Source organism: Melanostigma gelatinosum (assembly GCF_949748355.1).
Source record: "Melanostigma gelatinosum genome assembly, chromosome: 6".
NCBI lineage: Eukaryota > Metazoa > Chordata > Actinopteri > Perciformes > Zoarcidae > Melanostigma > Melanostigma gelatinosum.
The window spans coordinates 24,207,831-24,230,600 of record NC_136639.1 but is presented as its reverse complement, the minus strand read 5'-3'; the positions used below and the strand labels follow the sequence as shown (position 1 = coordinate 24,230,600).

At 41.5% G+C, this 22,770-nt stretch overlaps 1 protein-coding gene across 1 annotated transcript; it reads right to left on the bottom strand.

Moving 5' to 3' along the window:
* Window positions 1–3,133: 3,133 nt before the first annotated feature.
* traf2a (Tnf receptor-associated factor 2a) lies at window positions 3,134–22,071 on the bottom strand. The gene is made up of 10 exons (XM_079270841.1): window positions 21,870–22,071; window positions 19,422–19,500; window positions 17,962–18,060; window positions 13,443–13,604; window positions 10,368–10,442; window positions 10,151–10,225; window positions 7,904–8,386; window positions 5,253–5,430; window positions 4,987–5,135; window positions 3,134–3,373 (listed from the first exon to the last, which is right to left on the bottom strand). Exons 1-10 carry the CDS (start codon window positions 22,055–22,057, stop codon window positions 3,155–3,157), a joined length of 1,707 nt encoding a protein of 568 aa, XP_079126967.1. The 5' UTR covers window positions 22,058–22,071; the 3' UTR covers window positions 3,134–3,154.
* Between the last annotated feature and the right edge of the window lie 699 nt (window positions 22,072–22,770).

The following is a 22,770-nucleotide window of genomic DNA, read 5'->3' as shown; positions in this document are numbered from 1 at the left end:
CTTTCTGCATTTAGTAATATTACCAGTTCAATATCTACGCACAACTGAGAAGTATGCACTTATAATCAAATGTAAAAGCTGAAATGCAGGATGATGATGAATGTGGGTATAAGAAAATATTGATACACTTGAGTATGGTGAGATTATGTTTTTGTGTTAGAATATCGATTTTTCGTTGACAGTGGCTCAGATCGCACAAAAAGTAGTGCTAAGATGTTGTGTGATAAATGTAAATGCAGATTCCACTGGTCTGATTGCATAAAACAAGTGAAGGTCAGATTTAATGCAGCTCTTCATACTGCGATAGTTTTCCTAAATTTAGATTTTCGAAAATCGCAATCAATCGTCTTGCCTACAGTATCGATATGGCAATATATGGCATTCGTAACCCCTGTATCAGTCTTTCCAATAGACAGCCCTAGTGATGAAGTAACTTTGTAGGAGCTGTATCCATCACTCAGAATTTATTCGCACATGTCTCCCATTGAAATGACTGAATGTGATTATAGAGAGAAAAACATCAGCGATTCATGCACTGATTATCTGCCTCACAGACTTCAGCGCATGTCAACAAAAAACAAAACATGATCCGTGAAGAACTGGGAACTGTACCAAAATATTCTTGTGAGAAGCAAACCATGGAAACTCTTTTACAAATGTATGTTCTATAGCCCCCATAGAGGCACAACAATCTTATGAATACGTTTAGAGAAACAAATTTAGGCAACACCACAAACTGTAGAAGAAAAATAATTAAAAAAAAAAAACTGGAAATGGATCCTTTTGTGAAGACACAGTAGTGGACATATTTCTGATATACCTTTTGTGTAGGCACATACAAAATCACTGCGCAGGTATATTCAATAATCCATTTTGGCCATTTCAATATTTGTACGTATGCATGTTGTTAAATATTATAAATTATATATATATATATATATATATAGGATCTATCAGACCTTGTATGCAAATATAGGTTTGATTTTTAATAAAATATGTCATATTTCCATTTGGGGAAAATTCGCTTGACTACCATCGCCGTGCTGGACGAAAAGCTCAGAAACTGTTGTAAGCTAAGGTGCATCTTCCACAGAGCCAACATGCACAGCGAAGAAATGTAACTAAATGTAACGCGCAAACAGACGGAAATGCTGGACTCGGAATTCATGGAATTCAAGCAATGTCCACCGCCACAAATAATTACCAATGAACACAGAACTTGAGAGCTGGAGGCATAGACGTGAAAGGAACAGTAAACGAGTCCAACTGCATCACAAACTGTGTGCAGGGCTGAGCGATACGCTGAAGGCTACATGGGCATCTCACACTGTTACTGGAATTCCACGTCGCAAATGCAAAAGACATTTGAAATTTCAAACTTAAAAATACAATGCAAAAACCCAGGTGAAAATCAGATAACAAAAATACTGCTAGCATCACCAGCCGTTTGTAGTTTAACAGCTGCACTATCTAATAGTTTTATGTTAACATTGGGCCAAATGACATGCAGTAGGGTCTGTCACAGCCACATACCTTGAGTGAATTATAACCCAATTCTGCAGCTCCCAAGCTAAAGAACCAGATGTTTCAGGAGTTGGTGGAGACCAAAACGGAACTAAAAGGAGGTAATATTGGACTTCCGTTCATCTGCTCACCAAAGACACGACTCCTAATGAATGCTGTGTCTGCCGGAGATGAAAATAATTAATAGTTTGTCAACACGTCAGCCAAATTTACTTCTCAAGGACATAATATATCAAACGAGTAATTTTTAGCTTTTCCATGGCTTGACTTGAGTTATGGTAGTTATGCAAGCTACTAGTTAATGCCCAATTATTTTTGAACAGAACTACCAGCTAGCAGCAATAACCTTTTTTTGAGGACTTATTAACTTGCAGAAGGAAACAACAATAGCCGGGTTTGCCATTCACATATTTTTATGCGCATTTTGAAGCAATGAAAAATCTGTAAGGAAATGTGAAAATTAAAAAAAAATCCTCAGTGGAGCAAAAATGTTTTTACGCTCTCTTATGGTGGTTAATGCACTAAATGACTTACGGAAAATCCCTTTGCCGAACATTTAAAAGGGCCACTGTGCAGAACTTGGTGGCATCTAGCGGTGCCGTATCTGAAGAAACAAATGACCCTGCCTCAAGCCAGTATTTTGTTTGTCCATTCTGGGCTACTGTAGAAACATGGCGGGCTCCACGAAGAGGACCCACTCACTATGTAGATATAAACGGCTCATTGTAAGGTTACAAAAACACTATTCTTATTTTCAGGTGATAACTTATAATTATCATATTTTATTTCTGTCAATAGATTCCCCCTGAATACTACACACCGGCCCTTTAACTCTCATCACTGATCAGCTGTTTCTGATGTCGCTGTCTTCTCGAATATTCCCATAACTTGTGAATGCTTGTCTTCATCTCCAGACAGCATGAAAGGCTACTTCTTTTGTTTCCGGTTTGCCAATTATTGGCGGATTACAGCGATATGTATCCTCTGTTGAGACTACGCTGTAGCCTAGTTTATTCGCTGCACCAGTTGGTAGAAACGTGGCGAAATAAGATTGCTTAAAATTCGCTCGACAACTGAAGGGAAACACGGCTGATGTTCGAATGTGAACGGACATAATATCCACGTAAAAATCTCGTACCATATATGAGGAGCTTCATCCGTGGTGCAAGAAGCCACAGGATGATGACTGGTGATTAGAGACAATGGCATCTTAGTTGTCTACTTTCACAAGCATAATATTCCACGCAAGTCTTAGAATGCTTCCATCAGTTCCAATACCTTTTGAGGGTCTTCTGTCATCAGGGAAATACTAACATAATGATATTGTGTTCACTCCTCCAGTCACTTTGGTAGGTAATCTGTTTTTGTCAAATCAAAACTCAGTTTGATTTGTAAACTAGATACAGTGGCTTAATTAAAGATTTGGAAACCAAAAGCCACACGGCAAAAAACAAAAAAAGCTTCCTGCTCTGGTCTTGTGTATTGCCGCCAACAATGGGTACCAAACCCAAAATAATTAGACAGTCCCCCGAAGACAAACGCCAGTTACTGGTGATGCAAAAGCCTGTTGATACAAACAGGTTAGTAGCAACAAAAGGCAGGGGTTGGATTTGTGCCCTCGTCCTTTTACCTAGAGCCCAGTGAGGTCTACAATGGCCTTGATGAAGATAGTGTCGTCACGTAAGTAGGAGTTCTTGGAGTCCAGCTTGGAGAGCGGACAGAAGAGCGGGCAGCCGCTGGCGATGTTCATGTCGCTGACAGGCCTCTGGAAGGACGAGGAGGAGACGTCGGGCCGGAAGGCATCGATTATGTGCTCCCTGTTGTTCTGGTCGAGCAGCATCAGGGTGACCTGGTTACAGGCGTTAGGAGTAGAGCCGAAAGTATGATATTTTAAGGTGCTTGTTGGAATATGAGTAACGATTTATTCACATGTAATAATGGCTTGTAGAAAAGGCAAGTCTCTTAAATAATAATTTTGGTGTAATAATGAAACAAAATGTAAAATATTTTGGATTTTAAAGCCATTTAAAAACAAGTTAGCCAAAAGCAGCCTAAATTAGCAACTAGAAAAAATAAAAAACTTCAAATATCCACATTGTCCATAAAATTATCTGTTTTCTCCTTGAAAGTTGGAGACGATAACAATCTCACTCTTTACATTTGAAGCTGGAAGCATAAAGACTGTTAGCCGGGGGAAGGGGGGGGGGGACAGCTAGCCTGACTCTGGCAAAAGTAAAACAAATGGTATGAATTCTAAATTACAGAGCATATCTATTGCCTCCAAGCGGTTTTCAACGTGGCGGTGGCTGAGCCGGTGGCTCGCAGCAAATAGCGCCAATGATCAGCTGACACAGCTAAAATTGTTTACCTGAGGTGGAACGACTTTATGAGTTGTAGCTGCCACTGCTCTAACGCTAGAGCAATGCTGAGCGGCGGGCATGAGCTAGCTTATGGCTCATGCCATAAGCTAGTTCAAGCTTAGCTTATTAACATGCACTTGCAGCTGACCCAGCACACACACATTACTCCACTATATATTTACATTACAAATAGTTGTTTGATGCTATATTAATGCTATGAACATCGCAAAGATAACCTTTAAGAACTAGCGCAACTTCTCCTAAAGCCACAAATGGTGATTTTTACATTTCTGTTTGTGTACAGATTACACAAACAAGATACAATGTGTGTGTGTGTGTGTGTAGGTGTTGCTTGGTATAATTTTGAAGCTAGGCTAACCCTGTGCTGACTGCAGCTTTAAAGTCAGTGTCATGGCATGTTTAACTTATGGATGGGGTTCAGTTATGTGTGTATGCAGTGAACGAAGAATTACTGAGATGTTTAACTTAAGTCAAAATATTAATGACACAGTGTTAAAATACTGTGTTACAATTAAAAGTCCTGCATTTAAAATGGTAAAAGTACTAAAGTATTGGCATCAAAACGTACTAATTTTGCATATGGGTCCATTTCAGAATAATAAATACAACATCACTGTATTATAATTATTAATGCATTTTTGTGTGCATCACCTAACAGCCGCAGCAGGTAAAGGAGGAGATCATTTGAATCCTATACTGCTGGGTAGCTTGTTAATTACCCTCTTAAGATCAACACAGTCTACCATGTTAACCTTTAATAATGTGTCATAATATATTTGTTGATAATATTTTGTATAATTCATCTCAATCTAGCAAAGTAGCTACCATAATTTAGTAAACTGCCAACAAGCCGCAAGTCACCATGCAGTGGAGTAAATGGTGCAATATTTGCCTCTGAATTGTAGTGGATTAGAAGTAGAAAGTAGCATGCAAGTACAAGTACCTCAAAACTGTATTTAAGTATAGTACCTACTCAGTTACTATATGCTGTATGTATATGCATTGTTGAAAGTAATTACCATTGTCCAGTAGCATTATTTTGGTGTGCGGGGTGGAGACCACTGCTTGAAACGTGCGTTACCTTCTGATTAAAAGGCCACTTGAGGAGCGCGTCGCTGTGTCCTCTCATCACCACAAAGAACAGAGACAGGTGGGTGCCGCGGCCCGTCCCGTCACCATTCAGGTAGATCCGCAGGCACATCTTGTAGCCATATTTACTGGTGTAAAAGGCTGGAAAACAACATGGTGTTAAAGCGCAACAATGTCTTTTATTCACAGCAAGAAATAGAAATCCCTTAAATTGGACACACGCGTCGTCATTGTCTGGTCATCACACAGAGAGCTTACCGGGAGAGAACATGGCGGGGGCGCGGCCCGCCACAGCGTCCTGCCTCTTCTTGGTGAAATCCGAGATCTTCCAGACAAAGATGCCGTCGTACGTGGCTGCAGACATCTCCCTCATCTTCCCCTCCATCTCCACAATGGACAGGTCCCTCAGACTCACAGTCCTCTCCAGCTGACGGACCTGCAGCGCACAAACAGGGACAGGACGGTTCACTTTAATTAACAACGCTTTTAGCAATGTTTCTATTGAGCTAACTATAGGTATGATATAGGCCTATATGGATTTATAGGGAAATAATTTAGCAACTTTTGCATTACGTTACACTTTTAGAGAAAAAAGCAAGATGGAAGAACAGGGACACGGAACTTCATTGCACCTTTGACTGCCACAAGGATCTGTACATCATTTTTATACATGTCTATGAAGCAGTGGTGGGCCGTCAGGGCCTTCTCTGCTGGCCTAAACAGAATCACAAAGTTATAGCTATTTTATAATTTTTCACAAATACACTATGTATTATAATTGCTTTTCCCCATTAGCTTATTTTCTCATTGCACAGATCCTGTCTTCCTCTGTTGCTCTGCGTCCAGTGCAGCTTGTATAAAGAGAGCTTTTATCCAATCAGATTCAGCCCCTATTTCTCTGTCTAAGGAGAGAGGCCCGATGCCTGCTAGAGAGCCTTTGCAGTTTAAGTGAATGGGGACGTTATTGTTGATCGTCACAGTCTTCAACCAATCAGATCTTTAGTTTGACATGTTGGGCATATTCTTTTAAGTGCCTGTGGCACCGAGGTGGCCTAAGTACGTCAGCATTAACGTGCGCCGTGATTCGTCAGTGGGGGAGCACGTGACTAATGTGAAATTTAAGGAAACTGGCAGAAGTTAGTTGGAGTAGTAAGAGTTCAAATTGAAAGATATGATCAAATTTTTTGGGTTTTTCTTGGTGTAGTTTATCTCTTTTTTTACCTAGCTTTGTTTTGTTAACACTCAATGGCTGACTCAGCCAGGAAAAGGATTTGTATGAACGGTGTTCCTGGCTGACAGCACACATTTTATGGCTGGGAATGTGTTTCATTTTAACTGAGCGTCTTGGTGTTTGGAGCTATGCTACGCTAACCTGAGGACGCCATTGCACGGCAGGACACTAGGTGCTTTTGAAAACTTTTGGAGAAACCTGAGTGGATCTACAGATCAACGAACACGTTCGCAGGGAAACGGAGCTCCACAACCGCGGCCCACCCACAGCCGGTCTGCAACTGGGGAGGCTCGACTGTCACTGGCGTCCATGAATCGAGAAGGACTTCTTACTGGAACTGAAACGATGTACTGAACAACCGTGGTATTAAACACTTTGTCAACAAAGAAAGGAGGATGGACTTTGTCTTTAAGTGAACAGCATTCGGTAAGTGATAAACTGCGTTTGTTTTTTTTACATCTGCAGTAACGTTACTCGTGTTCATTTGTCTATCGTGTCGTTTTTTTTAAATAATATGAATGGCTCGTGCTCTAGCGTTGCAGTGTTGCTGGATTGATTTGTCATGCTTGACATTTTATGTTGTCATATAAATATATGTGACTGGTTCTTGTCATTGTGTTAATTACATTGATTGTGACTTGCCCGTTAATGACTAGGCATCGTGTCATCGCGGGGTTATTTCGGAGATTTGATTCTCTATTTGAATCAGTAGGGAACAGCTAACTGCTGTTGTTTCCCCGCTAGCTTAGCCTCCCTAAAGACACGCGGGGCCTCAGCTGTTTTTTGTTATTGTTCCAGGTTCAAAAGGTCAGACATATCCCGTTGTCTGTTACGTGAGTGCAGTCCACCGAAAACATTACATTTCCCACAATTTAAGTTTCTGCATTTTCCAAATGCACTAGTATTATTCAAACATATTGTTCGGTTCGTAAGCCTCGTACCGAACGGTTTAATACCAATACGTGTATTATTACACCCCTAGAAACAAATAACCGTAGCTCAGTAGGACAGCACAGAAGGCCCAGGTATAAAATGCACGGCCCGCCACTGATATGAAGTGACGTTTTCAAATTGTCTTTTAATTTCTTCTGCCTTGACAATCTGATTTGTATTTCTTTATCATTCTGCCTTAAGATGGCTACAGGACTACAGGACTCATCTCGCCACATTGAGCAATCGTGTCGAATGGTCTTCAGTTGCTATTGCACTGCATGCAGCACTGGTTTGTTTGAAATAGGTTACCAATGTACAATCTTAGTTCCAATATTGGCTGGGCTCTGAGGTGCCACCTGTGCGGACCGAGACTGGGAACAGGAGTCGATTTTGTTATGGGTCGTGGTCTTGGAATGACCTGCAGGCTAGACTTAACCTCATCTCTCTGACCGGTTTTACACTGTTCTTGCTACAATGCAAAACAATTTTGACATGTCTTTATGCCCTTTTGTCCTTATGCATTACACACTATCAGTGTATATTTAACCTCTTCTGGTGCATGTTTTATTTTATATAGGAAATCGACGTAGCCTTCTTGGCCAGGTCACCATTGTAAAATATATTTTACCTCAGTTGGTTTTAGCTGGTGAAATAAAGGTTAAATAAATAATCCCTTTGGGATCATACAGATTTCAACTTAATCTTGAGGAATTCACTGCTGGACTACATGTGTCTTTTTTGTCACCTTGTTGTTGAGGATCTCAATCTTGTCCTGGTCCAGCCGGTGCTGGCGGTTGTAGGCCTCCATGGTGGTGCAGGAGCGCTCCATCTCCCGGTTGAGGACGCACACGATGTTCTCGAACGTGCCCACTTTGAGCTCCAGCTCCTGGCAGCGCCGGCTCAGCTCGGCCACCTTGGCCTTTTCACTGTGGAGCTGCAGCTCCAGGGCGGCGCCTGTGGTGCTGGGCAGCGGGGTAAAGGAGGTGGCCAGGGACGGGGCGCACGCGCCCTGCACGGAAGCAGCAGTGCCCCCTCTCATCTGGCTCATCTTCAGCTCCAGGTCCCTGAGGGACTGGTGGAGCTCCTGCAGCTTGTGGCTGGCCACCTCCAGGCTCTGGGGCTGCAGGCTCTCCAGGCTCACCTTGATGCCCATGATGAAGTGCAGGAGCAGGTTGAGGTGTTCATACGAACACTGCCGCTCGTGGTCGTGGAGCTTCTCTTTCTCCACCTCCACTCAAAGAAAGATACGAGCAGAAGCACATTAAGAACACAAACTCTAATCCTCATCCATTACATACAAACAGAAAGGGAAAGTTGGGATGTTATGTGAAGTTGTGCCACAGAAGAAGAAAGGAGAAAGCATAAAGCAATGAAATAATGGATCTAATAATGGAAATACACATTGTACAAAGTATTCATCCCCGCAATTTATCATGCTTTATTGTTTCACCACATTGACACAAAACAGCAGCAAAAATAGTTGAAGTTGAATGGAGACTAGCCCCGGTGATCACGGTGTATTATTGACGTTATGTTAAATCCACCTGATAAGTCAGTATCCTGTCAAAAACCACAGCACGAAGACTTAAAGACATCCCAAACTAATCCAAAAATAATGACAATGAAAAGGAGCGTTCAAGGAAAGGAATATCTTTCCTATCACAGCTGTAAACCTGGAGACAGAAGGGACATGGGCTGCGGTTCACATACGAGCACTTGTCCCACAGCTGTTCGACCAAACCCACAAGCGCTTCTGTTGGACCATACTAGAGTGTGGCTCGGTCCACATATTTCAGTATATCAGTGGTCAGGTGATGTGTGTTACAGTCAGGTAGCTTTGTGTAACCCTCGACGTCCAGGGACCCGTTGTCAGAGCAACAGCGGGTGCCTCGGACATTTGATTCTCCACTCGTGCTTTTGTTTTCTTATTATATTATACTAGTATTATAACTTTTAATTTCTTTTAACTTGTCTTGTTCTGTGTTTTTCTGTCTAACTATGTGTTTCTTGTGCTGCTGCCTGTCTTGGCCAGGTCTCCCTTGCAAAAGAGATTTTTAATCTCAATGGGACTACCTGGTTAAAGAAAGGTTTAAAAAAAATATATATATACAATTTTTTTTAATTCAAACGTATTGTTCAGTTCGTCATGCGTACCGAACCGGGAACCTCGTACCTAACGGTTCAAAACGAATACGCGTATTGTTACACCCCTAGTTAACGCATTCATTAATTAACGCCGACAATTATTTTATCGCGCGTTAACGCATTATTATTATAATATTTTTTTATTTTTAATTGAAAGACAAGAGACAATACATAGACATAACAACAAGAGGCTGACAGTGGGATAAAAGCCAGCAAACATCCTATAGTCAGTTTGTTATTATTGTAACTGCCGTAGCGAAAAGGCGACTTCCGCTTCTGGTCGAGGGGGGGGGGGGGGGGGGACATCGCTGTGGTAAAGTCAGCAGACACTCACACTTTAGTGCACCGATATGCTGAAATTCACGGTAAACGCATTTAAACGGCACGGATCGGGAGCGAGCGAAGGACTTTGAAAGTTAGAGGAAACATTAACGTGAGACAACATCCGGTTTCTTCAGACGAACATCTGGTTTCCAGAATAAGATGCCAACAAAGTATGAATTATATTCACATTAAGTATGAAACATGCTACCTGCATCTCGTGAACCAAATGTTATTGCACTTTTGTTCATATAGCAGTACTTTTAAAATAAAAGTGCGCAATACACTACTTTTGAATTCATTATTGAACTTTGCCATAACAATGCGATTAATCGCGATTAAATATTTTAATCGTTGCCCAGCACTAATATTTACCTTTCTACTTCAATCATTGGTCTGAAAATGTATTTTGTAAACTCGTTCTGGGAGATTTTGTTGAATTTTGCCACGTTATTACATAATCCAGTTGTTGTTACATTAGCCACTGTTACACATAGAGCAAATTATAACAAAAATGTCTACTTACAGACGTATCGCAGCCAATAACATGAAATCTGCAAGGTGCTTTACATTTACTGCAGAACTTAATATGGTCCACATACTGCAAAACAAAACAAAATAAAAATGAAAGGAGCTAATGATCTGCAGAACATGTTGTAGATTTGGATCCCTAGCTAAATGGTTAATGAGATAAATCTAACACAATTATGAGAAATCACTTTGAAAAGAAAGATGTGGGATACCTTTTCTCTGGGGATCTGTTTCTTCGCACAACCTTCGCAAATCATCGGATACTTTGGACAGATTTCATCATGAGCCTAAAAAAAGAATGATAAGTACCTAAAGTTAGATCACTATAACAGACTAAATGTATCTTACGGTATAAAGTTTGAGCTGGTTAAAATTCACAACAACTGGATGTAGTCATCGTGATTGGTTTGTGGACTGCTGTTTTGAAGCATCGAGTTCAGAAATTTTGCCGTTGCCATCTTGGATTATGGTTGTCACCATGTTGTGTTTTCGCAACTAATGAACGGAAGTTGACATATTTAGAATGCGAAGGAGTGACTTAGAGACGGCGTATATGGCTCTGGCAGCAGCAGCGACCTGTCAATCACAGTGTGCCAGCCCTAAAGCATACTCTGCTTTATGGTGTATTTGACTCTAAATGGACTCTTAATAAATCAAGTGAGAAGTAGGGTAATTTTCTCATAGACTTCCATAGTAATGGATTTTTTTTTCAACCAGGAGTCGCCCACTGCTGGTCAGTAGAGAGAATGCGAGTTTTAGGATACTTTGGCATTTGCTTCACTCAGCAGAACCGGAGGTTGCCGCCTGGTTCCAAAGCAAAAGGTAAAGAGAAAGGTTTTATTTCTCTGAAGGATCATTTCCATAATGTTGACAGACACTTATAAAAATAATCTGAGTCTGTCAGTGGCACAAACAAGCACTTTTAGTTGACGTACATTGGCGGTAAGGAGTTTGCTTGAGTGATAACTGTCTGCAGCGTTCTACCTCAATACCGGACCAATTAAAGAAATTGTTGTCTCTTAGACACAAAGAAATAGCGTCCAGGGAGAAAAAAACAAACAGAAGTTGCCCCTAAACACAACCCATTCAACAAACCCTAAAGACAGAAAGTCCCATTGGTCATTCGTGTCATTGGCTGACTGGAGGAAAACATATACAACCTGTCGTCATGTGACCTGAGTTCTGTCCCGCCAACCGTTATGACAAACGAGACATGACAATTAAGAATATACTTTGAACACAACAAAAGTATGTATGCCCCTGGACCAGGCGGCAACCTCCAGTTCTGTCGAGTGAAGCAAATGCTGCAGTGTCTTAAACTTGCATTCTCTCTACTGACCATCAGGAGGCGATTCCTCTGATTGTATCGAAGTCTATAAGAAAATTACTATTTCTCACTTGATTTATTACCTCAGTAAATAATCATGAGTTTATGGTCTCAATCTCTAGTTTCAAGTCAATGAATCTCTAGTTTCTTCAATACAGCATGATGTTCAATTCGTAAATTATGGTCCATTTAGAGCAGAACTGGGCATTGTACGGCCCACGGGTCATATTCGGCCTGTTGTCTGTCAATGGAAAATTAGGAATGAAACTTAAATTCATCCCGAGTCTCAGCTGAGTCGGCAACCGGAGTCGGCCCGACGTGTTTCTTTAGGCATGCCGAGCTTACGCCTGAGCTGGGCCAGGTCATTTTGGCTACCTGGGATGTGATGGTGATGCAGAGAGGACACGGACATAAGGGGTGGGGGGAAAAATCGATACAGCATAGTATCGCGATATTTTGCGTGGCGATATTATATCGATACACGGACGCTAAGTATCGATCTTTTATTCTATAAACTATTTAACAAAAGATAATAATAATTTTAAAAAATCAAATCAATTGCTTTTTCAGTCCACTAGATGGTGCTGAGTTGTTTTCTGGTGAGGTCAGCAGAGGTGCCGGGTCTGCGTGCGTGATTGGTAGGAAGTTGGTCGAAACAAAGATGGAGACATCAGAGAAAGAACTCGGATAAAACATGTTGTTGACACAGTTTTCCTTTGGGGACATAATTTGAAGTTGAAAAAAGTAATAAATCGCAATATATGTTATCACAATATCGCACTGTCGTGAAAGTATCGTGATAATATCGAAGTATCGTGATGATATCGTATCGTGACCCAAGTATCGCGATAATATCGTATCGCGAGATCTCTGGCGATTCCCACCCCTAACGGACATCTCAGGCTTTGCTAGCTAAGCTGCAAAAACCAACATGCTCAGAAGATGTTGGTTCCAGATCCTCTCTCACTGACGATCACCTGTCCTTCACATATCCACCTCAGACATTCAACCCGACTTCAGTGCACTCGTTCACTGAACTGAAAAACAGACAATTAGGTAATTGGACTACAAACAAAAGCAATAAAAGTACTAATTTTGCAGAAACATGATCCCTGTCAGAGTTTTATTATTATATGTGGATTTTACAAATGTATATTTGTTTGGATCATTATTCCTGCTGCAGATGTTTAAGGTGGAGCTCATTTTAACTCACACTGTTGTTCGGTTAGGAAAGGTTTGAAAAATTATAATGTGCAAAGTAACTAAAGCTGCCAGACAAATGTAGTGGAGTAAAAAGTACAATATTTCCTTCTGAGATGTAGTGGAAGTACAAAGTTGAATAAAATAGCAATACTCAAGTAAAGTACCTTGAATTTGTACATAATTACAGTACTTAAGCAAATGTACTTTGCATTCCACCACTGATCATAATATTTACTCTTACCACTCACAGCTTATCAAAACCATACAATTTACTTTTTATAACTAGGTGGAATACTATTGGTCAGGATTGAGTTCAGTCTATTGGTCAGGCCCTCCACAACAGTCCGTGTCTCTCATGTGGCCCCTTGGGAAAAATAATTGCCCACCCCTGACTTAGAGTCAAATAGACCATGAAGCAGAGTATGCTTTAGGGCGGGCTTACTGTGATTGACAGGTTGCTGCCGCTACCAGAGACATATGCGCCGTCTCTAGTTCACTCCTCCACATTCCAAATAGGTTAACTTCTGTTCATTAGTTGCGGAAAAAAAGAACCAAGATAATCCAAGATGGTGACAGCAAAATTGCCGAACTCGAGGCTTCATAACGGCAGTCCACAAACCAATGGGTGACTACGTCCACTTTTTAAATACAGTCTAATATGTTAAAATATGTCCCTGAATACATCGCCTCCCTAAATTAATTTCATATACAGTGAAATACTGTATTTTATAATTCAAGCAATAGAGAGATGCCTGACCTTGATGTTCTTTAACAGGAAGGGTTCCTTGCAGTATTTGCAGTTGAGCGTCCTTTCTGGACATTCTCTCTCGTTGTGGCGCTCCTGTTCGTTGTCCCTCATCATCTCTTTGCAGGAGGGACACAGGATGATCATGAAGTCACAGTTGCCCTCGTGGCTGGCCTGCAGGTGACCAACAAAAAGACACTTTTTATAATGTCCACTTACTGTTCTATTAACTTGGGTGACCTTTGATGTCACTCATTGTAGATTGGGGAGTGTATAAGGATTTAACTGACAATTGCCTTGAAAAAGTCCAGTGTGTCGGAAACGTTATGTATACGCTAAAATCATTCTGTTTTTTACGTAACGTTCCATACAGGCGAGTCTCCAAATACTTGAAAAAAAAAAAAGTTTGTTCTGAGCTTAATATCCATCAAACATCAGACAGCCCTCTAGACATCTATTTTGGTCTCACCATAGCACAGGAACGGCACATATAAAAGTTGAACGATCCGCATATAAATACATGCTCTCATAGAGTGGTGAAGTCCCGCACCTTCCGTTGGACCACCATGGGACCTTATTTCGGGGGAAAAAAAATATGTACAACAGTAAACGGCGAAAGACAAATCTTTTGAATTGTTCCATTTATTACACATATGATGTTTGTCAATTATAAGTCAAGTGAGTCGCATTTTGTCGTAGAACTGTTGAAGTTTAAAACCGAAAAAACATAATTAGAGAGACTGCACAGACGGAAGTTGCGTGAGTGATGTCTCTCGCTGTAGCTACGATGACTATGAATGAATGAATGAATTTTATTTATATAGCGCTTTTCACAGACATAATATCACAAAGTGCTTAACAGAGCAGACATTTAAAAGCATAAAAAACACAATGTGACCCTAGGGTCAATAAATTATCTACACAGAGAAAAATAAAAAATTAAATAAAAAATGTAAAACATATTTTAAGAGCAGGTCTAGGACATGGGTTTACTTTTTACTCAAATGCCAGCCTAAAAAGGTGGGTTTTGAGCTGGTTCTTAAAAGTATCCACAGTATCTGCGAGGCGTAGAGTTGCAGGCAGAGCATTCCAGAGCCTCGGGGCCACTGCCTCAAAGACTCGGTCACCACGGCTCTTAAATCGTGTGCGTGGGACTGACAGAAGACCTAGAGCATTTGACCTGAGAGTGCGGGCGGGTGAATAGGGGCGAAGTAGATCAGCTACATAAGCCGGAGCCTGACCGTGAAGTGCTCTGTAAGTGATGGTGAGAATTTTGAAGTGTATCCTAGATGCTACAGGGAGCCAGTGGAGAGATCGGAGTACGGGGGTGATGTGAGACCGTCGCTTTGTCCTGGTGAGCAATCTTGCGGCAGCGTTTTGGATGACCTGCAGACGGTTAAGAGCAGATGCACTGAGTGATGTAAAAAGTGCGTTACAGTAGTCAATGCGAGAGGCGATAAATGTGTGTATGATCATCTCTAATTCAGGTGTTGATACTACAGATCTCAGTTTACTGATATTTCTTAGATGGACGAAACATGATGGCATTGACACAGTCCAGGAGCCTAGTTAATGTGAATGCCTCGCTGGGTTTGAATGACAGATGGAGTTGGATATCATCTGCATATAAATGATAGGACACATCACGGTACACCACAAGACAGTGGAGAGGTAACAGACACAAAATCACCCACAGAGACATTGAAACTTCTGTCATTGAGGTAAGATGTAAACCAGTCTAACGCTATGCCAGATATGCCCACCCAATCACGTAGCCTCTTAATCAGGATGTCATGGTCTACAGTGTCAAACGCAGAACTTAGGTCCAGAAGAACTAACACAGAGCAGTCACCTGCATCAGCACACATGAGAATGTCATTTGAAACCCTCAGGAGAGCGGTTTCAGTAGAGTGTTGCTTACGAAACCCGGACTGGAACTTGTCCTACATGTTGTGCCTCTCCAGTGCAGCAGTAAGTTGTTTGGCCACCACTTTCTCGAAAATTTTGGACAGGAAAGGCAGTTTTGATATGGGCCTGTAGTTCATGGGCAAAGCTGGATCTAAGTTTGGTTTCTTTCATATGGGCTGGATAGTGGCATGTTTGAAATAGGAAGGGACAATTCCTGTAGACAATGAGGAATTGACAATAGATGTTACTGCAGGGCCAATAATTAGCAGAACTTTCTTAAATAGAGAGGATGGTATTATATCCAGAGGGCAAGATGATGGCTTTGTTTTGTTAATTAAGTCCATCAGGTCTTGAAGGCTGATAGGCTGGAAAGAGTCCAGAACAGCAGGAGATTGCGAGGAGCTACATGTAGATGAACAGATCCCAGGCTGAATGCCAGACCTAATACCTGTTACCTTATCATTAAAATAGATACGGAATTTGTTGCAATCATCAACAGAACAGCATGGTAATGTAGAGACAGACGGTGAAACAATTCTCTTAATTGTTCAAACAGAATCTTGGGATTTCTCTTTGAGGGAGAGATTAGGTTGTCAAAATAAGCCGTTCTAGCTTCCTTTACTCCAGTATTAAAAGAAACTCTGAGGTCTTTGAGATATGAGCGATGCACTTCTAGCCCAGTGGCTTTCCAGAGCCGCTCTGTCCTGCGACACTTCCATCTCAGGCTGCAGACAGCGTCTGTCATCCACGGAGAAGTGTTGCAGGCAGCCCTGGTCCTTTCCTTAAGAGGTGCCACTTTATCCAGCAAAGTGGTGCAATGTTCATTAAATGACTGTATCAAGAGTTCAAGATCATTGAGATTTGTGTTAATATCACAGCAGAAGTGCATAGAGAACTGATCAGCTGTACTCTGAGTAATAATGCGGGAGTGGAATGTTTGTTTCAGACATAAGGGGTCAGCATTGACAGAAAGATCAAAGAAAATACATTTATGGTCACTGATCAGTAGGTCCTCACAACGGGTATTATCAATATCAAGACCCAGAGAGAACACAAGGTCCAAGGTGTGACCACCCCTGTGAGTGGCACCAGAAACATGTTGTGTGAAATTAAAAGATTCAGTAATATTGAGAAACTCAGTGGCTATACAGTCTGTGGTATCATTGATATGCAGATTAAAATCACCAACCAAAAGCACTTTGTCTAGCTTGATAATAGAGGTCAGAAAGTCTGAGAACTCTGATACAAACTGACCTGCAGGACCTGGAGGTCGGTAAATTAAAAAACAGTAAAACGGCTTTAGTCGGCCCACTTTAGTGAGCTGCAGCTCAAAAGTAACATAGGATTCTGTGCTCCCCAATTGGCAGGAAAACTGATTCTTCCAGACCACGGCGAGGCCTCCACCGCGGCCTGTCAAACGCGGTGTCCCAACATAAGAACAGTCCACAGGGCAGAGTTCATTGAAATGGATGCATTTCATATTCCGTTGCCAGGTCTCGGTCAGAAATAAAAAAGCCAAATTATGACTTGTGAACAAGTCATTTAAAATGTGAGCCTTGTTTGTTATAGAGCGTGCATTAATCAGACACATTTTGATGGGGGAAGACACTGTGTCGTCATCAGCACAGGAAGCTTTGGGGGTATGTGCAATAGGACGGATCACTCGTGCAGCACCTCGAACCCGACCATAACTAGGGCTTGAGCGCGAGTCTGTGATTCTCACGGGAATGTTCATGGGTCGTGGAGTGGAAGTTACGGTATAGGCTGGGGAAAGAGTAGTAGGAGACCCTCCATGCCGCCAGGGGGAGCTAGTGTTGCTTGTAGGGGATGAATGCAGCTGATGAATGATCATAGAGGAAGAGTGACAGCGGACAGGGGATGTGTTCCGTAACGGGACAACAACAGGTATTGCTTGTTCTTTCCCCATCAAAACTAGACTTTTTTATTTTTTTTATTCTGCTACTTGTATACAAGCTCTAGATTACCTTGCACCAGGGCTGAGCGATATGGAATAAATCAAATATTACAATATTTATATAACACCTCGATATTAATAATGCTACGATATTGTAGAGCTGGCTCTCTGTGCTTTTCACAAACTATTCACATAATGACATTTTTCATGAATAATCATCAGATAGAATGGTGTGGTGAGAAAAAATGACATCACTTTCCAGAAATGCAGCCTTTAAAACCAGGAAATGACAACACCTATTCGATATTTCGATATCCAGAATCTAAGAAGATATCTTGTCACATATCATGATATCGATATAATATCCATATTTTGCGCAGCCCTACCTTGCACCTAAAAAAACATGCTGATTAGATACAAACCAGCAAGAGCCCTCAGTTCCATAGGTATCGGTCTTTTAACCATCCCTCGTTCTAACTCTGAAGTAGCTTAAAACGTTTATCTTGAAAAGAGTCTATGGCTACCGTCTAAGCATGTGTGATCGTGTGTGTCATGTTTATTTTGGCATATGTATATTCCGCACTGATGTAATTGCACTTATTTTATGTCATTTTTCAAGTAAAGCGCATTGTGTTGCATTTCTTTTTCGCATATAATCTGCTTTATGAATAAGAGTTGCTAGTACGAGGAACAACCACGAATTTGCACCTCAAATTCTTTGATGGTCCCCGTCCACGTGCATCCTTCGTTGGGACAGACGGCCCCCAAGGCCTCCACTTCTCTCCGAGCCGCATTGTCGGGGAAAGCCTGCACAGAGAAGCAGAGGTTGTTGTCCGGTTCGTGTCTTCAGTTCCAGGCGGAGGAGTTGTGTTACAAATGCTCTGCATCAGTTTCCTGGGGATCAAATGTTTTATCTCCTGGCTCGAATTTCCCTGGCACATATGGTCATTCTAGGGACGCGGGACGATCGTGGCTTCTTCTATTTTCTACACTTGCCAAGAATTAAAGCGCAATCAAAGTTTTTATTGTGTTGGCTCTACACTCCGACACATTGGATCGGAAAACAAACCATGATTGAGACATTACAGTGCTGAGTACAGAGTTTTAACATCCTCAGAAATGTCGTCTCTCCACACCTGCTACCCAAAGATACCAAAGCAGGCCGAACTCTACTACTAATGACAGACTGGTGATTATGTCAACAAACTAGGGAACTTATGCTGCATTCACATGGAATCGGGCAGACAGTAGACAGCACGGGAAAAACAAACAGTCCAATGCAATGGCAGGATGACAAACAAAGTACATAAAGTGAAATAATTGTATATCTACATATAGCAGGTAGCATATGTGCATCCATTAGTGAGTGAGTGGGCACCTCTGTGTCTGTCCACGGCTAATCTCCCATTCTGCTGCAGCAGACTGCATTATATTTTTGGTGGCCAATTATGGCTGCATTTGTCAAGGATCTCTCTTGGTTGCCGTGACTCAAAACACCTTTTGTTGCCTGTTTTATACCGCTATTGACCCTGCTGACTCCTCACTCACTAACCGACTGCTAGGGGCTGCTAGTGATAACACAGCTGAGTGCATCTACGACTTATTCCATCTGAATGGAGCATCAAAGTTCCTGTGAGGAACTTTCATTTTGTGTTGATTGGTTGTCCCTGTGGACAAAAACGGTAGTGTTTCCAAGCAGCAGATTCCCTCTCATTTTACTGCAGCAGGTTCCCCGTGCATTTTTGGCTCTGGTTCTCCCACGGCCAACAATATGGCCTGTGCCTCCAGCTGGGCACAGATTTCTCAATCTACCGCCAGAGCTCCAGCTGTAAGTCAAAAATCAGCAGAAAAGCCGGCTCTAGGTATTTCCGCCGCGGGCTGGTCGCTGAAGGAGTGTCTGGTGAACCTACACGATTCCGTCTGATGACTCCGGAATCGGACCCAGTGCCACCGATGAGAAGAATCAAGAATAACTATATAGAAATAGCCAATCTTCTCACTGGTGGTCTTGTTTGCTTATGTAGGTCAGATAGAGGCATCCGGATTAAATTGAGACCGTTTCAGAACCAATTAAAAGTTCCTTGTGGTAACTTTAAATCATAGTAATGCAATATGTAATCTTTAAGGAGAAAAACAAGATGCAATGTAGGGTGAAAAAATGTGCGTACCCCGCCTTGCTTGAGAATGGAGGTGGGTTCCTCAAACAAGTCTTCTTTAATGCAAGCACTGCACTTCTGTGGTCCAGAACTTGAAGGGAGGAAAGGCAAATATTAGATAAGTATAGATACTGTGCCACAATTAAACTGCCATCTACCATGTGTCGGACAATATAGATGCTTGATGTTACCATCATCACTCTCCAAATGCTGTTTAGGGCCATTGAGTTCACTCAAGACCCTAGGATCAGTGATTATAAAAAGTAGAATCTCAACTAAAGGTTTCATCTGAGCTTTTGACCGCATCTCATGGTCCTCAAGTGAACGCCAGACCAAAACCAGTCACAGCTCCATTTGCTGATGAAGACCCTTGAGATGAAGGCTTTAATAAAGCTAGTAAGTATACCTTGAGTTGAGATAACATATAGAGCTGAAATTATTACTTGAGTATGTGATTGGGTCGATCGACAAAAATAAATCAACCACCATTTTTATTCACTTTCTAGTAGTTTGGTATCATTCTGAATAGAATATATCTGGGTTTTTGGACAGTCAGTAGAGCAGAACTAGTCATTTGAAAATGTAAATTTTGACAGTAGAAAAATGTGATATGAGATTTTTTTTTAAATGATTGACCGATTAATTGAGGAAAACATTGGCAGGTAATGGAAATAATCATTAGCTGCAGTCCTACACACACACTATAGTCTATTTTGTCATTTTATTGAAGGTATTGCTTAAGTTCATTAAAAAAATGGTTAAGTCACAAGTTTAATTTATATCCACACAAGAAACCAGACAACTGTGGCAAATGATATCAGAAGTAACAAGAGAGAATAACATGTTTGTATTGCAACAGTCTCACTGCAGGAAACCAGTAATCAGTTACCGTCCTGCAGCAAATGCATAACCAGATTTGGGGGCCCTGCTTTTGGGCCCCTATCCAACCCCCCCACCCTCTGTGTAACTGTATACAATATGTACCTTGACAAGTTCCCAGCAAGTAGCCTACAGTGCATAAAGCGAAAATACGTTTTTTGTCATTTAGTTGTGGGAAGTCTATTTTTTTTTATTATTACAGTTCCTGACATCTATATGATAAAAAATAACAGCAATAATAGTAACAATAATTTAGCAAGGAGTGAATACATATCTAAATATATCTATACCTACACATGCATGCATACATACACATAAAACCATGTACACAAAAGTTTCAGATGCACTAACGAGCACGCACAGCCGGTAAGGTTTTGTAAACAAAGCACAGAGAAACTTTTTTTTTAAGACACACGGAGGGAGTGTGTCTCTTCTCAGGTAGACAACGACACTATAACTTTGAATAGCACATAACTATGTTATGCTTGCGGCTATATATCGAATTTAGCACTGTTAACGAAACAAATATTTTGGAATATGGACTGTAAAAGCATAATATTAACTAATATAATGTCTGGATTTCAACCAGGGTGACCCTCTCTCTAGGGTGAGTCATTTCACGGACTGTTCTACACCCCAATCTATAAAGTCACAGAATCTGATGGGTCACAGTGTGACACCAGTTGCTAACAAGGTAATAATAAAGGTGCTTCACAGAGATGCAGACAGGATACGCCTGGCTGTGGCAGCAAATGTTACTCTTGGCGATGCTTGCACCAAAAATTACTGATCCGAAAATACAACTATATCTGAAAATAAAAATTTAAAAACGGCGCAGACACATGCGCACTGTAAGAATGAAAAATCAGTGTTCTCACAAGCAAGCTTGACTTCTCACTGCACAGTTAGTCCAAATACGAAAGATTATAATATATAGAAATTTTTTTTGATGAAAAAAATTAAATAAACTAAGTCAGTCGTACTCTCGTTCCTACTACTGTCATTCTAATATAGAAAAACTACTAAAATGTACACGTAGTACATGTATTGGATAGACCCTTGTCGGGTCACCTTATCTACCATATGGATAAAGGTCATCATAAACTCCGATCAGAAAATGCAGAGTTTAATGTTGGCTCGCTTATCGACAAAGATACTAACTGACTGGAATACATTTTAAATATTATATCATTTGCCGGACCTTCTCGTAAATTCGGCATGCATGTCAACCTGATTTTGGTGAATACAAAACACTGTCAAGTTCAACTCAACCGCTTGCTCGGGCTTGCCATGTCAGAGGTTAGCGGACTAGACTACGAGGGCACCTGGGACAACCCGTCACACAGATTCATATTGTATTGGGATCAAGTGATGATTGGTGAATTACCTGCACGCCGAATTGTTTAGTGGGTCTTCGCACTGTGTTCATCATACTTGTCCGTGTGGTTGCATAGGGGTTACCAGCAACAATAAGCAGGGCAGCATTACATTTAAGGATATTTAAAGGAGGGCTGGTGACAAGCTCCGATCGCTCATACGGGCTACCCATCTAGCTTGCTTCCGAGCAACGACACTACTCACCTCACAATTTTGTTGAAACAGAACGAACAAAAGCGGTGACCGCATTGGGCTTGCAAGGGCCTTCTCAACACCTTCTGGCACGAGTTGCACAAATGCTTGTCCTCGAGGCTGTTGGCCAAAATTTTCTTTGGGAAGCCAGGTTTGTTGCCTTCCAGGGAAGATGGTGGAGACTGCTCCTGTGCAGCCATTATTCCCCTTGAACAATATCGAGGTACTCAGCGGGGTGCGTTCAAGAGAGCGAACGCAGCTGAATGCAGTTCTAGAAACAATCGCCGGCAGCGGCCGATTGCTCTTTGACAGTTTATTAAAATATGCATCCCAGCTTATGCTAAGAACGCATATTTGATCTTCATATTGCATTGACAAATAAGACCGGGCGTTTTCATGTGATAGATGTCACAGCTGAGGATGCTACGTTCAGTTGTAAATTACTACGTCCGCCGCTAGGCGCCGCGAGCCCGTGAGAAGAGAGCAGCGACGAGGCGAGTACCACCAGGAAGCAGGCTGCTGCTCAGCGCTGGATTGGACCGCGAGAGCTGCGGCAAAGCAGCGATAATTAAACCGGTATAATCTCGGAAGTGTTGTCATCATGTCTTCAAAATAAAAGCTCATCAGTTTTAGGTTGTGCAGAATCATATTGTAGAGAGCAGTAGACGATGGTAGAATTGAGGAGTTCCCACTGAAATCATTTGGAAAATATATGAAAGGTCAGTTAATCCAAATTACATAAAATACATAAATACGTTATTGCTATGGCATTCATCACTGCAGATAGTTTTGCTTGTATTTGCCCAGATTTTCAGATATCTGCCTCTGACATGTTTGCTGCACCTTAAAATCTACTTAAGAAGTATAGGGCCTCCTGTATAATGAGCAGATGGTCCTTCAAAATCTGTTCCGT